This window comes from Danio aesculapii, chromosome 9, assembly GCF_903798145.1.
Source record: "Danio aesculapii chromosome 9, fDanAes4.1, whole genome shotgun sequence".
NCBI classification, from domain to species: domain Eukaryota; kingdom Metazoa; phylum Chordata; class Actinopteri; order Cypriniformes; family Danionidae; genus Danio; species Danio aesculapii.
The window spans coordinates 11049013-11065724 of NC_079443.1; the positions used below are offsets into that span (position 1 = coordinate 11049013).

Sequence of the window (16712 nt, forward strand, 5' to 3'; positions counted from 1 at the left end):
CGCTGGATTCGAAACCGGGTTCATAATCGTTCACGTCAAAACATGCACTTTACGAGCTACGCCACTCAGCTGCTATCTATTGCGCTCTTTAGTTATGTTGTCTCTGTCAATCAAACAGGGATGGGCGTGAATTGCTTAACAAGCTCATTCCAACGAGGTGCACTATTTGCACTTAGCCTAAATAGACACCAAAATCTGCAAACCTGGGCCTGTGCCCATAATGCCCAAAATGCCCATTGGTTAATCCGGTCCTGATGAGAGGACTTGCAGTTCATTTGAAAAAGCCTATTTAAGAGCTCGCATGTCCAGTTTTTGCAGCTAATGTACATGACTATTTAAAAGAAAGCACTCATGACATTTGTAGAAATGAATTATTACACAATACCTGCATTCCCACGCCGACATTCATACTGTATTACACCAGGCTTCAGAAGAGTGAAAGGTCAGAGGCGAGTAAACTCGCTGTCGGAGAGAAGAGAGAGAATCGTGTGTGCAGATCGTCGAAATGGCAGGAAGTATGTCCGTGGTTTAATTGCTCTTGCTAGTAACATAGACATCTCTATAGTGAAAACATCCAAAAAGCATTATTCCAACAAAACATTTGTTTTTAAGTTGTTGTTTTTTTCTGCCACTGTAACACAGAAAGGACTTGTCCCACCCTTATGTTTCACGTAAAACTAGACAAGGTCAACTGTGATTGGTCACTTATCATGCCAGTCAAATCCCGCTTCGGAATCCTTGTATATTTTATATATTACATAAAAAATATTAAAATATATAATATATTTTTGATGAAATAATGACTGTTTTGGTCTATTTTAGCAGCGAAAATAGATCCGATGAATCCAAACAAAGATCACAAATTTGCAAATTAATTTTTTTCAGTTTTTTTCCCATTCTGTAGCCTACTCACGAGTGTCCGCACCCCCCACCGGTTGAGAACCACTGCACTAGACAGAGTGAATGACTATAAATGAGTGAATTCAAACACTGATGAACACCTGCTGCTAACAAGCACAATCACTGAAGGAAAGAACAAGAAATAAAACTACAGACACAGCCTCACACCAAACCAACTGAATTAAAACAGAGGATTAAACAACTCCATTAAATAACAGCATTAGCAGCTTCACTGATTACAGTTTGACTTCAATTCTCATATCTGCAAAAATATTTGATAATTAACAGAGGTTTATATTTTTATTGAAAATATTTCATTTGACCTCACCATCATAAAGATCAGAGGCTGCATTAGTTGAGCTCTTGAACCTTTACATATCTTAATGTTTTTCTGGCTGAAACTCATCAGTTACAGAAAAAAGGGAATGAGAAACTATACTGTGTGTATTTAATCAATACAAATATAATTTCTAGTATTTTATAAGTTAAGCCATAGAAAGTAGTTATATTTGATATTGTTTGAGATATGTTACAGCTTCCCATGGAGGTTCAACAAACAATTATCAAGGAATTAATAAGAAATAAAAATGTAATAAGTTTCATGTACAAAACCTTGAGATGTCTAGCTGCACATTATGACACACAGACATCAAGAATCCGGATATGAGCCGCATATGAACCATGGGTGCTAAAAAAAGCTGCTTAATTCATTCATGCTGCAATGCATGCAGGGTGCCACCATAGTACAAAAATCCCAGCATGCATTGCATCATGAATATATTATGCAGCTTAAAGTTCTAACAATTTTCTTTCTTTTCTTTTATTTTGTGTTGTTTTTGGGAGGTAATATTTCCGTAGAGTGTTTTGTTTTGTTCTGGGTTGTTTTTCGTTTGATTTTTTTGTTTGTCACCATTATTGAGATTCAAAGACTAATTGTTGATGAGTGTGTCTTTTTGAGTTCAGCCACAGATCAAACATTCTCATTTTGAATGGTGTATTTAGACATGTTAAACAGTCATTGGCTGCTGAAGGTCAAGTGGTTTCATTTACATATGGTGTTCATATCTTACTTATAACTAACTAGATATTCAATGAGCGCACAAGCAGGTGAGGGTGGTTTTGATATCATAGTTAACCTTATCAGACGTTTTATTGTTTTTCTTTTGGCTTTTTATGCTATACAAATAGTGTGAGTAACACAATTAATTATAGCAGCCAAAATAAAGACTAGTAGTTGAAGAGCCCGACTAAAACAGACTCTGTCCTCCATCATGGTTGAGCTTTTGTTCATGTGACAGAAATAAAGTCAAAGTTCATTATTCAGAGAAGCTCATGATGTTTGTGGAGTTGTTTAATGATCTCTGCTGAGATCTTGAGAAATCGCATTTTTATTGTGTAATTTGTTTTATTTATATTAATTATTATTTTATTTAGAGTATTATTTTCAGTTGATTTCATCTTTGGTTTTGGCTGTGTTTTTTGTGTTTTATTTTCTTCAGTGATTTTGCTTGTTAACAGTTGTTCATCAATAATTCTCAATCCTCCTTTAATTAGACACTTAATTATCTCATTAACTTCATCACTGTCTGAGTGTTCAACCCTCTTTAGTGAGGACACTAGTGAGGATTTTGCTCTGTGATTTAAGTAAGTTGTAAGTTGTAAACACACATGAACACATTAGTGCATTGAATGACATCCGCCATCTGTTTGCTCCTGTGTTGACTGTTCCTTGCTTGACCATTCTGCTAAATAAACCTGTATTTGTATCCTCACTCCCTTGTCCAGCATCACTTCACGTTACAATGGTTAAATGTAAATGCAGCCTTGATTACTTTTACACTAACACCAAGAAGGCATCTTACGTGATGCAGGATTCAGTGATTTGAGTAAAAAGTTTGAAATAATAAATATTTTTGTTACATAAACACGTGTTAACCCCTCTGGCAGTATATGGGTTAGTTTTAACACAGATTTACGTACTTTTGTAAGCTTACAAAATGGCCACTATCCAACACTATTGTACTGCATGGAAGAAAAATGTAAAACAACTGTAAAACTGTGTTCATCTGACAGAAGAAAGTCATATACAGTGAGGATGGCTTTAGGGTGAGTAAATTATGGGCTATTTTTCACTTTTGAGTGAATCTTTAATTCAGGTAATCTAAAATCTTAATTTAAGTCACACAATATGAATTAATGAGTGAAAATGACCAAAATAGTACTTTACACGATGTAACGGTATCAAAACCTACAACAACACAAAATTAGTCACATAAAATGATTATAAACGGCTGTTTGATTGTGTTGGGTTAGATTGCCTAGAAGGTTTATTATTAAAAGTACATCATTAACACTTTGCGGTAGGTTTTTACAACTGCATTCATATGACTCATTAAGGTTTGTTATTCCATCATGCCTAACGTACTAGTTCACATAAAGTTTAGTTTTGATATTAGTTGATGATTACTCAAATAGTGACTGTTATTATGAAGTGTTAGTTAAGTGTTATGTAAATTTGATGGACATTTTAAATGCACAAAAGCTTGTCTACTGTGGAACAGGTTCTGACATTATTCAGATAGATAGATTTATACCTGTATTGTCTTTTAGTGATTCTTTCATGATGAAATGTTTCTTTGTGTGACTTTATGGTTCCTTATTTCCTGCCTTTTTATTTTTTTAAATCTGTTTAACATGGTCAAGGTATCACATGCTGTCCTATTTTTTTTAAATTTATTTATTGCTGCTTTTGGCTGTTATAATTATAATCGTTCTTGCCTTAAGAAATTACAATTTTTTGCTGTTTGCTCAAACTACTTATTTAAAATTACCTAATCAACACAATTCTTGAGGTTATTTTTGGGACAACTTAATTGTGTTATTTTCAGGCCACTTTTTCAATTCAGTCAATTTGTAAAACTCATTTGTGTATATTAGATGCTGTGAAGTCTTATAACCTCTTCATCTGCAGCGAGAATGGTATTTGATTTTACCAGAATACACTGACATAATGATGGATATAAAGGCATCATAGAGGATTGTGAAGATTTCATTGAAACATGGCCCTAATTGAATTGATTTCTTGTTTGTTTATGTTCCATTTATTTATACGTTAAATGTTCAAAGTCAGTTTTCATTTCTCAATGTGTTTAGCTGATAACTGTTGCACTGAGCATTGCTATTTTTCTACAAGTTCAACAAGAATAAAAATTAAAAAGTACCTAACTGGCTTATGTTTTGGGGTTTTTAGAATGTGCTTTTATGTTTGTCTGTTTTTAAAACCTTGTCAAAGACTACAAGATGTTGTACAAGACAGAAAATATAGATGACAAATATCAATATTCATTCATTCATTCATTTTCTTTTCGGCTTAGTCCCTTTATTAATCTGGGGTCGCCACAGCTGAAGGAACCACCAACTAATCCAGCATATGTTTTTACGCAGTGGATGCCTTTCCAGCTGCAACCCTACACTGGGAGACATCCAGACACACTCAATCACACACACATACATTAGGAACAATTTAGCTTGCCCAATTCACCTATAGCCAATGTCTTTGGACTGTGGGAGAAACCGGAGCACCCGGAGGAAACCTGTGCCAACAGCGGGAGAACATGCAAACACACAGAAATGCCAACTGACCCAGCCGAGGCTCGAACCAGCATCCTACTTGCTGTGAGCCACCGTGCTGCCCCTAAATATTAATATATTATTTATAAAAGTAATGTTAATCACACTATTTTTAATGAACTAATACTGTAATATTGATGACTATTATAGTATTCTAATGTTTTTTATGGAACATTGTAAAAATGTTCTATTTAGTTTGGAAAAGGGTTCTGCTAATGCTTAAGAACCCTTAATTTGGTAGTGTTTAAAACTATTTGTCAAGAGTATCTACAGTAACAAACGCCATAGTTAATTTGCTATTATTTGTTATCATGGTGTATTTTGTAATAATTGATTTGTGTTTAGACAACATGAAGATTTTTTTGTGGAACACATTTTTTTTACAGTGTGCAGGGTTTTAAGTTAACTTAGTGGGTTGAGCATAAACTAGTTAAAGGTGCCATATGTAAGTTTGACACCCAGTGGATGAACTAGGTATTGCACGCCTGGTTCAAAACATACGGAAGCACAGGTTGCCAGATTGATGACATAAACAGAAGTGTGCCTAACTAAGGCAACGGTACACAATAGAAGGAATATTTTCCAAATAGTTTTTGTTCTTACCAACATCTGAAATTGATATTTTAGAAATGGCTTCTATTTCTTGCAGTTGACCAACAGGATAAACTGACAATGTTTACCTCAGGTACACCTCATGTGCTTTTCGGTGTTAAATGCTAATAATGCAAGATTGAATGCCTTATAACACATTAGTTATTGCCATACTATTGAAAGCAGCATCAGATCTTGACCTTCACCTCAGATCTTGAAAATAAAATGAATTGTTTAAAGTTGAACTTTAGAACTGTGACAAACCAACACATACAGTATCAGTGATTCAGCATCTACATTTTATAATGTTAAAGAGGAGTAATATGTATTAGTTAGATTATGAACCTTGCCATTTCACTGGAGTGCAGTAAGTGCACTATTCTGTGCCTCTAAGTGCCTATAGTTAAATTTCTGTCACGTTTCGTCTGGTGTAAACAGCTAAATTGCTTATTACTGCAAATCTTGTCACGTAGCATGTTGTTAGGACACGGGAGAACAATGTAACCTGCTCACCTAATGTTTATGTTAAGAATATTTATATTATTTGCTAATTAATAACCACCTCGTGTGGAATCTGAAGCTTCCTGACTGAATGAATGAAATACGCTGTTTTCCATCAAGGCAACCCAGGGTGCTGAAATATAATTGGCTAAAGTGATTTGGGTGGGTTAAAAGAAGCAAAACAAAGACAGACCTTACAGCACATAACTCGCATTTTTAAAGCAGAATATCTGACTTCAGCATTGATTTTAGATAAACAAGTATGTTCACTTGGCATGTTTTTTTAAATATCTGCAAACATATTGTGGTATCTTTATGCTTTAAAAGAGTCAAAAACTTACATACAGCACCTTTAAATTGTCCCAAAAAAACAGAATTGTGTTGTTTCAACTCATTTTAAATAAGTAGTTTGAACAAGTAGTTTTGTTTTTTGATGGTTAATTTTCTGTAAAGTAAAACATTCTGAATGCCCCCGAAATGGCATCACTTGGAAAAATGTAATTTTGGAAAATTGAATTACACTGTGAAAAGCAATAACAAAGTCAAGAAAGAGAAACAAAGACAGTAAACCTGTTATAATTTTTATAACTTCACATATTCATTTACTTAATCATTTTAAAGCAACAGGTTTTCTTTTCTAAAGTCAACTCAACCAATCGCTTTTTACAGTATTAAACTTTAAACTAAGAACATACAGCGACAATAAATAAAGTAATAATACATTTTATTTACATCATTTTAATTCTGTGCAACACGTAAATCCCCCTCTATACAGGGTAAAAGCTGTAGTATTGTAAATGGGTAGATTTTACCGCTGAAAGGACAGATATCTGTACAAACGTGGAAAGTTCGGATTAATATCTACCCAGTCTTGCTCTCAATAAATTTACATATTAGTGATATCTCAGATGCAGATGTCGTAGCAGTCATTCTTCATCATTACGAGGACAGACGTTCCTTTGTCATTGCTTTTCATCGTTTGACTCATTTTGCTATTGTTCCTCAGTCAGACGCTGTTTTCTTGGGGGATGCTCACGCGAAATGACTGTTTTTCCACTAGTATTGCCTTTCATGTGTAATTTTGACCACAGACATGCGTTTGCCTTCTTAATTCTCAGTGCTGTTTCTGATTTCCTGTTTCATGATGCAAAGCAAATGCATGTTTGTGTCTCAGGCGTTGAAGAGTTCAGCTGAGGAGTTGTAGATGGAATTGACTCGCTGTATGTAACTTGCATACGGTTCAACTTCTTCCACGTCAGCAGGCTAAACATACAGAAACTTCCATGAGTCAAGCAAACAACTGAATGTTCTAAAATGATATACTACGCAATACATTTGGTGTAAAATAAAACTAGTACTGTCAAATGACTAATCACATTCACCCTCAGGTAGCTCCAAACCTTTATGAGTTATAAGTCATATAAGTTTATAAGAAGAAATTTTGAAGAAAGCTGAAAACCTGTAACCACTGACTTCCATAGTAGGAAAAAACAAGTATTATGGAAGTTAATAGTAACAGGTTTTGAGCATTCTTCAAACTATCTTATTTTGTGTTTAACAGAAGAAAGAAACTTATTAGAGTTGGTAAATGATAACAAAATGTTCATTTTGAGGTGAACTATCCCTTTAACTAGCAACTTTCAATATTAACTGTTTATTACAGTACATGCCCATTAATAAAATAATGGCTGTTTATTAGTACTTATATTCTACATGATATTCTACATGATCTTATTTCTCATCACTAAACCCAACTACTACCTTAACAGCTATTAATATGCTGCAAATTAGGAGTGTATTGAGCTAAATGCAATAGTTAATGGTTTATTAATAGTGAGAACTGTACCTTAAAGTGTGACCAAAGTTTATATTTACATGTTTAAAAGTATTATTTGTACATTTAAATACTCACACATACACAAAATACTGAAAATATACTGACACTTAAATAATTCCATATACATTTGTAGGTCAGACATTTTACAGTAAGGTTCCATTAGTTAATGTATCTACTAACATAACTAAAAATGAACAATACTTGTAGAACATTTACAGTACCTGCATTAATCATACTTTCATGTTAACATCAATATTTACAAATGCTTTAATATGTAAATTAATGAATAATGCTTTAAAATTCTAAATTGTGCTTGTTAATGTTATTTAATGCACTGTGAGTTAACAGGACTTAACAGAGTATGGCTTTATTTGAATTAATTAATGTTTACAAAGATTAATACATACTTTGTTTGACAAATGTGCAAACTTACATTAACTAAAGGTGCCTAATTGTTAGCTGATACCAATTTGTAATATACAGTACAGTTGAAGTCAGAATTATTAGCCCCCCTGAATTATTAGTCCCCTGTTTGTTTGTTTTTTCCACAATTTCTGTTTAACGGAGAGAACCTTTTTTCAAAACATTTCTAAACATAATAGTTTTAATAACTAATTTCTAATAACAGATTTATTTTTGTCTTTGCCATGCTGACTGTAAATAATATTTGACTAGATATTTTTTAAGACACTTTTTTACAGTTTAAAGTGACATTTAAAGGCTTAATTAGAATAATTAGGTTAACTAGGCAGTTAGGGTAATTAGGAAGGTTATTGTATAACCATGGTTTGTTCTGTAGACTATCGAAAAGAAATAAAGCTTAAAGGGGCTAATAATTTTGACCATAAAATGTTTTTTAAAAACTGCTTTTATTCTAGCCGAAATAAAACAAATAAGACTTTTTCCAAAGGAAAAGATATTATCAGACATACTGTGAAAATTTCATTGCTCTGTTAAACATTTGGGAAATATTTAAAAAAGAAAAAGTAAAATTCAAAGGGGGGCTAATAATTCCGACTTTAACTGTATATAATAAAAGAACCACAAAACCAGTCATAAGGGTCATTTTTTGGAAATTATTATTATCATTTATACATCATATGAAAGCTGAACGAATAAGCTTTCCATTGACGTATGTGTTGTTAGGACAATGTTTTGCTGAGATAAAGCTATTGGAAATCAGTTTAGAAAATGAAAATATTGAGAAAATCACATTTAAAGTTGTCTAAATTAAGTACTTAGAAATGCATGTTACTAATCAAAAATTCGATTTTTAAAGGATTTGCAGTAGGTAATTTACAATATGTCTTCACGAACATTGAACTTTACTTAGATTTATAATGATTTCTGGCATAAAAAACAACCTATAATTCTGAATAATAATATGTATTGTAGTCTATTCTTACAAACTTACTCATACAACATACAGTACTGTGGTCCAGAGTCACACACACAGACCAATATATACAAATGAAGTCAGAATTATTAGCCCCCTGAATTATTAGCCCCCCTGTTTATTTTTTTCCCCGAGTTCTGTTTAACGGAGAGAAGATTTTTCAACACATTTCTAAAGATAACTCTTTGAAAAATAATATAATATATCGAGAAAAAAATAGCTTGAAGGGGCTAATAATATTGATAATTTTTTAAAATTAAAAACTGCTTTTATTCTAGCCGAAATAAAACAAATAAGACTTTCTCCAGAAGAAAAAAATATTATCAGAAATACTGTGAAAATTTCCTTGCTCTGTTTAACATCATTTGGGAAATATTTAAAAAAGAAAAAAAAAATTAAAAGGGGGGCTAATAATTCTGACTTCAACTGTATATGAGATGCAAAAACCTCTAAGTGCCATCTGAGTTTTTCTTCTAAAATTAGCCATTTGTAGGCATGCATACATTTTTTTTTGGCAAAAGACAGATTATTTTTATCACCTTTAAAGGGAAATAGTTGACTATAATCATATGAGGCTAAGTAAAATAGTCATTTTAGAAGAACATTTCAGGTGGCACAGAGAGATTTTTGCATCTGAACACTTTACATATAAATAAACATTTTCACAAATACATGCATGAATGTGTGTCTTTACATATATGATTGTTGTAAATATAAACAGCACACAAAAATATACAGTATATTATATAAATGCAAACTTTTGTCTTAGATGCAATAAATCATGATTAACCATTTGACAGCACTAATAAACGCTCAATAGGGTATACTGTAACAGACTTCTTACCTGGGGTGGTTTGTCATCAGCTGGTGGTGAGATTTTGGATTTGCAGCAAAGCTTCTTCAACGTGCTAAAAGGACAGATAAAAGGACAGATTGATAAGTCATTACTAAATTAATTAGTCATCAAAGCACACAACGCAATCAAATTCAATAGAAGTGAATTTACGCATTAAAAATTCCAACCTTAGGCTGTTAAACTTTCTGAGCAGCATGTAAACCACGGCCAGAGACACAAGAATAAAACAGACTAAACCCACTGGTATGGCAATATGTACGAAATTTGAAGATGTTTTCTGGTCATCTGAAGGGGAAATAAGTAGTAGTTTACTTTGCAATATGATTAACGAAACATACAAAAAAAAAAAAAGTCTACAAAAATTGATTCTAGAGACTTAAAAAAAGACACTATTAGTCAACAGTAGGTTAATCACAAACATTGAATTTAAAAGGTGCTTCTCAAAATATATTTGAAAACTCTTAAAATACATTTGGAGATTTGACTGTATGGAAATACATTTTCCTTTTTTGGGTCTGCACCAAATCAAATTTACAAACTAATACACAACATATAACATGTAAACTGTCTTTTTTCAATAACTTATGTGGAAGTAAAATGTCAAAATATGAGTGAACCGATGTTCCATGACCAATCAGGATCAGTTTTATCTATTTATGTAGAGTATAATGAAGAAGAAAAATCTGACCATTATTCTGGCGGAGGAGTAAAAATGTTGTTAAATATAAAAGTGTATATTTAACATAGTTGAAAGATACTTGAAAAAAAAACTCTGAACAACTTACCTAAAAAACATTTGACACAAAATAACTCAAATGTAATTTATAAAAATTAACTCTTGGAAATGAAATGGCTAATAGCTAAAGAAAACCACCAAACCAGAATCTCCTCACCCAAATATGAAAATATTCTTATGTCCCTTACCTGATGCTGAAGAGTCTTGAGTGGCATTTAGGTGTACAGGGCTAGACATAGATGGGTTTGTGGCCACACAGACGAGCTCACTGATGTTGACATTATCATGCAGTTCAACTCTATTCTCAATAATAAAAGGTGCGCCATTCTTCTTGTCAGAAGTGGAGTTGGAAAAAACACTGGAAGCAAGTTCCCAGTGAAGAGTGGGTGCTTTCTTTTTATATCTGGCCGTACAGACAGCAGTCTTTTTGTCTGGGTCCACATGGGCGGAAAGACGGATAACTAAAAACAAAGAACTTATTAGTTATAAGTAACTTATTAGTCATTAGTAATAAGTAATTACTTATTAGTATAATTCCACTGGCTGTACTATTTTGTGTGTAAGTGTGACAAAAGTAGGTAACATGCTGTAAACTAAAAATGCTGGGTTGCTAAACCAAAGTTGTGTCAAATACAGATAAACCCAACGATTTCAGATCAATTTAAATGATACTTTTTAACCCAACGGTCTGTTCATATTAGACCCAAAGTTAGGTTAAACAACCCAGCATTTTTAGAGTGTACAGTGGAATTATACCTCTGATTGTTCTTTGAGGTTCATAAATATTTAAATAAATTTTTACTCACCACTGACAGAGATGTTTAAACTAAAGCTTCCTCCTTTATATGATAAATCACAGGTGTAAAATCCTTCGTCTTGCATTAAAATGTTGGAAATTGATAAGGAAACTCCATCTGTAGAATTGTGCATACTCTTTCCATCTTTACAGGTGTCGTCCGCTGTGGCAAACAATCCAATATAGCATTTTTTGGCTTTTGTGCTGATGTTCCACACAACAAAAACTAAATCATCCCATTTAAATTTAGTGACATTGCCGCACCATAAAATGACATCGCTGCCCTCCACAAACATCTGCTCTTTGAAATCTGAAAAAAAAAAAAAAAACTTTACATATATGCTATATATTACATATTAAATAATAAATAAATGCATACATAATTAAAATACATTTGTATAGATTTATCTATTACAACATATATGTTTATTTATACACTAAATTATCTTTCTCTCTGCCACACTAGACTGGCATTATCCTCTGATGTGTCACTTCCTTCTTTAACACTAAAATAGTTTCAACGCACACAACAGAACGCCATTCTAACAATAGAATAATAACACAGCTGACATTTTCCATCAAAACACTCAACAAGTTATCAAGTTAAAAATCATCTAATACTCAAGGCAATATGTATAAACAATTACACTTTAAAATTGCTAGTATTTTTTTTTTTCAAATAATAAAGCAGGACTACAATATTTTATCACAAAATAGAATAATCTGGTTTATTCTTTTTACTTGACAAAAATGCACTTTACAGTATCTAGGCCAATCTAAATAAGTGATTGTGTAAAATTCTGTAAACAGTTTGAGGGATTATAAAGTTTCTGTTTTTTTTTTATTTATGACAGTTTAGTCAAACATAACCACACTGTAAAAAGCTATTGGTTTGCTTTACTTAAAAAAGTGGATAAACCCATTGCTTTAAAAGCCATTAGTTGACTTCACTTAAAAAAATTAAGTAGCCAGTTGCCTTAAAATTATTAAGTAAATGAATTATGTGCATAATCATGAAAATTAAGTCAAATAAACTAAACGGATTTAGTTAAGTCGACTTGTTGCTTTTAAAGTAACTGGTTTACTCACTTTTTTAAAGTAACTAACCACATTTTAAAGTGCAAACAAATTGTGTATGTTCTCAAACACTTACTCTGACCACCTGTTAAAAAAATCTAAAAGGTTGTGCTGTTAAGTAATACCTTATTTTATATGATTTATTTATTTATTTATTTATTTATTTATTTATTTAGAAAGAAAGAAAGAAAGAAAGAAAGAAAGACAGAAAGAAAGAAAAAAGAAAGAAAGAAAGAAAGAAACATATTGTCTGACCTGTCAGTTTTTCCATCACAGAAGCTTTATTCTGTGTTTCATTTTGTTGATCTCCTAAGGATGTTAGTGACACAGTATGTTATTAACAGGTTAATGTAAGTATTCAGCACTCAGAAACACATTCATTCACCTAAGTGAGAATTTCTGTTAGAGTCTGTTACACAAACATAAGTGTGAAATATTTAAGTTTTAGTACCTTCCCAGGTGAAAATATTAGTTAGTAAGAGACGTGCAGTTTTCTTCAGAGATTAAGGAAACATCTTTTTGTTATAACTGTATGGCATAAGAGGAATGAGCCATATATTTCAGAAGAACACACATAAAATGTTTGCTGTTTTTGTATTTAAAAGAAGCTGAAATGACAATTCTTTAAATTTTTGAAAGACAGCTTATGTTCAATCCACTTAAATGTATTAAAACAAACAAGTTGGCTTAATTCCTTCAAGTTGACCCAACACAAATAGATTGAGTGGAACCCAGCATTTTTTACAGTAAATGAGTGGTCTGAACACCTGGCCTACTGTTAAACAATAACTGTTATGCCACCCGTATATCACATGAAATGTCATTTGGTTCCATTGTATCTGCTGTGCGATCATGTTCCACATTTACAGTCTCTTCAGAGGCATCTGTCAGCCTCAAAAACCTCAGCGACTCATCTCCCCCCGAGAATCCCCCCTGAGAGGAAGAGAGCTTCGTCATGGCATGACCTCTCGAAATAGCAACAAACAACACCATCACAAGCACGTGAGGCAACTCATTCTTCATTCTGCTGTATATTCTTTACAAAGACAAAGACTTCATTATAAATATCTTTGAATTGTAATTTGAGTAAAGTGAAAGTAGATGTTCCGTAACTTTCTTTAAAACTTGTGTTTTAAAGTTAAAGTTACACAAAGAATCTTTTAGTCAAATGTTCTTAAAGTAATGTGTTTTTCATACAAGAAAGCACATTTTAATAGTCTAAAATACACTTTTTTTACTCTAAAGCAGTGTTTCTCAACCCTGTTCCTGAAGGCACACCAACAGTCCACATTTTCAACCTCTCCCTAATCAAACACACCAGAATCATCTTATCATAACATCAGAAGAGACTCCAAAACCTGAAATGAATGGGTCAGATAATGGAGACATCCAAAATATGTACTGTTGGTGTGCCTCCAGGAACAGGGTTGGGAAACACTGCTCTAAAGGACCTTAGCTCAATGAAAAGATTCAAAATATTTTAAAAGTTCCTCTAAACAAAACAAAATCAAAACATTGACTGAATTTAAAATTATAAGGCAGCTTAAAGCAAAGATTGCTATTTATTTATTTTTGAGTTAACTCAAATAAGTTGCAACTGCCTTACAATTGTAAGTTGAGTCGATGAGCTTAAATTTGAAATCCATAAATTTGAGTTAAAATATTAAAATAATATGGTATTTCTCATTAACCAAAGGGTTAAAAAAAAAAAAAGGGTACTCAAAATCGTATGTAGACACACTGGAACACTTAATTTTAACAGCGATGCCATGGATTTTGAGTCCACCATTTTGCGTTCTCTACAGAACCTTTTCGTTCTTAAAGGAAACATTTTTTGTTCTAAAAGTGGACATTTTAATAATTAAATAACCTTTTTCTACACAATAAATATGTCAATACAAGTGTCCTTTATGTAAATAATTTTAATCAGTTAATCAGGTTTCAACCAAATATTTTTAGTTACACAAAGTTTAACTTTTTGTCCGCTTGACTTTGAGTTTGACTTGAGTTTGATTCAACCAAAAACTTTTAGGTGGATTTTTTTTTTTTACAGATAAAGGTTATGTGGATGTTACCAAATCTTCATGAAACCACAAATGACAACAAAACCTTTTATTTGAAGTCAACTGGCGCATGACTAAAAGAATAAGGCCAAACAGGATCTGGAGAGTATCACATCAACATGTATTTAAACTCACCCTTTGAGTGACTTCTTGCCATAAAGATGCTTAGGAGCACGATGATGACCGTCAGTGTCCTGTTGTTTGCCATCTCCCCTTCACTCTCTTTTAAATTATTACTTTTTCTCTATCCTTTCAGGTTCGGTGCACTTCCAAATACAGTAAAATTACCTTCAAAGTACCATTTTAGAAGCCCTCAAATGTCACGTTTTCTTTCTCTAACCTACCAATTTACTCTGACTTTACTGAAGACTAGTTTTCACATGTTTTTCTTCAATCAGTCTTTACTCATTCTCTCCTTCTCTTGTCTGAGTTCTCCTCCTTTTGTTTCCTTCAGCAGAGTGACGCTGTTAAACACTCCTCCATTTTTTTCTTATCATTTCATACTCTTCTCCCACATGAAAATGCTGACTTCCTGCCTTCTTACCCACTGCAGTCATGTGAGAGTGTTTTCTTTTAGTGCAAGAAGATTGCAGCTTAGCACTGCTGTGTTCAATGTGACATTTATTGGTTAATCTTGTTGTCTTGTTGATCAGGATGAACAATGCATGACCTTTTGCTGTAATCGACAAATCTTGAAAACAATTGAAAGATGAATAGGTCATTCTGAATATTTTTATCTGTACTATACATGAATATAACATGTTAGAAAAAAATACATAGGGGATTGAAAGAATGGCACTATTGAAACATTAGTATTAATCAAGGGACTTTTACATCATCAGGAGGTTTAGTTTACGATAACGACAAGTCAGATGAGCAATTGACACTGAATATGTTTCTGTGGTTAAAAATGTGGAATGCAAGAAACTATACAAGACATGAAATGCTGCAAAAGATATATGCGAAACTTTGTAGGCAACTGTCAAACACTAGTAGTAGGTACAGTATGTGGATTTTACAAATCCAATTTGACCTTTCAATGCATTGAAAAAAGAATATAGGTCAAAGACAATGTTTTTTATGCATTGACTTATTATAAATGTAATAAAGCTTATTAATTATTTACCCCATACATTGGAATGTGCCTTATTTTATTTCTGAGCACAAATTATTGAATATTTTACATTTTTAAAATGATTTAAAAAGTTTCTTTCTGTGAAATGGTTTATATATAGGACAAGACTGACATTGACGACATTAAAGAAAGACTCACAAGGATCAGAGTTCAGTCTCATGAAATTATTATTATGTTTACTTCTTTATAGTTTAATACAATAACTTTTATAAAGTTTAATGATTATTTTTATAATTTGCATGCCAGTCAAAATAAGTCTGAGAGATATTTATATTATTACTTTGCATGATTAAATTAATATGAAAAATATTCCTAAGTAAATAACTGCGGATATTGAAATAAAAACCAACAACCATTTATTTAAAATAAATAAGCTGTTTTAATTTGCTTGTTTCTGGACTGGATGCAAAGTATTCTAAACACATACAAATTACCAATATATGTATATAACAATACCAAAAATCAAGAACCAAAACGGGGAAGAACCTTTTTCGGTTCCATTTTAGTAAATAGCTCTCTGTATCTCTTAATGAAATTATTCATACCCCTGACAAGTTACTTTTATTCAACCAGCAAATTTTATTTTAACTGAAAATGACACACAGGCTTCTCCCAAAAGATAATGCACAAGAGGTATCATTAAGGTTTAAAAAAATCTCTCAGATTTTCTTTATTTTTGAACAAAAACTTTGACTTATTTACAGTTGAAGTCAGAATTATTAGGCCCCCTGAATTATTAGCTCTCCCATTTTTCCCCCTAATTTCTGTTTAACGGAGAGTAGAGTTTTTTCAACACATTTCTAAACCTAATAGTTTTAATACTCATTTCTAATAACTGAATTATTTATCTTTGCCATCATGACAGTAAATAATATAAATAAAATAATATGTGACTAGATATTTTTTAAGACACTTCTATACAGCTTAAAGTGACATTTTAAAGGCTTAACTAGTTAATTAGGTTAACTAGGCAGGTTAGGGTAATTATATATCTTGTATATCAATGTTTTTTTGTTCTGGAGACAATTGGAAAAAAAAAGCTTAAAAGGGCTAAACATTTTTACCTTAAAATGTTTTTGTTTTTTTTGTTTTTTTATTAAAACTGCTTTTTTCTAGTCAAAATAAAACAAATAAGACTTTCTACAAAAGAGGGCTAATAATTCTGACGTCAACTGTATATCAATATATTACTAG

The 16712-nt window shown here is 32.2% G+C and overlaps 1 protein-coding gene across 2 annotated transcripts; it reads right to left on the reverse strand.

Moving 5' to 3' along the window:
- Positions 1 to 6228: 6228 nt before the first annotated feature.
- Positions 6229 to 14850, reverse strand: si:ch211-214p13.9 (cell surface glycoprotein CD200 receptor 1-A). Of its 2 annotated transcripts, XM_056465166.1 has the most exons (7): positions 14519 to 14850; positions 12576 to 12629; positions 11254 to 11553; positions 10636 to 10908; positions 9879 to 9996; positions 9700 to 9763; positions 6229 to 6885 (listed from the first exon to the last, which is right to left on the reverse strand). In XM_056465166.1, the coding sequence occupies exons 1-7, from the start codon at positions 14589 to 14591 to the stop codon at positions 6793 to 6795; spliced, it is 975 nt and encodes a 324-aa protein (XP_056321141.1). In that variant the 5' UTR covers positions 14592 to 14850; the 3' UTR covers positions 6229 to 6792. The 2 variants fall into 2 exon arrangements, with proteins under 2 accessions (XP_056321141.1, XP_056321142.1); XM_056465167.1 differs by lacking the exon at positions 12576 to 12629.
- Between the last annotated feature and the right edge of the window lie 1862 nt (positions 14851 to 16712).

Coding starts and splice junctions, on each gene's coding strand:
- si:ch211-214p13.9 (XM_056465166.1), bottom strand. CDS start 14,591: ATGGCAAACAACAGGACACTGACGGTCATCATCGTGCTCCTAAGCATC. Junction 9,764..9,878: donor AGAAAGTTTAACAGCCTAAG/GTTGGAATTTTT, acceptor CTGTCCTTTTAG/CACGTTGAAGAAGCTTTGCT. Junction 6,886..9,699: donor CTGATGACAAACCACCCCAG/GTAAGAAGTCTG, acceptor CTGTATGTTTAG/CCTGCTGACGTGGAAGAAGT.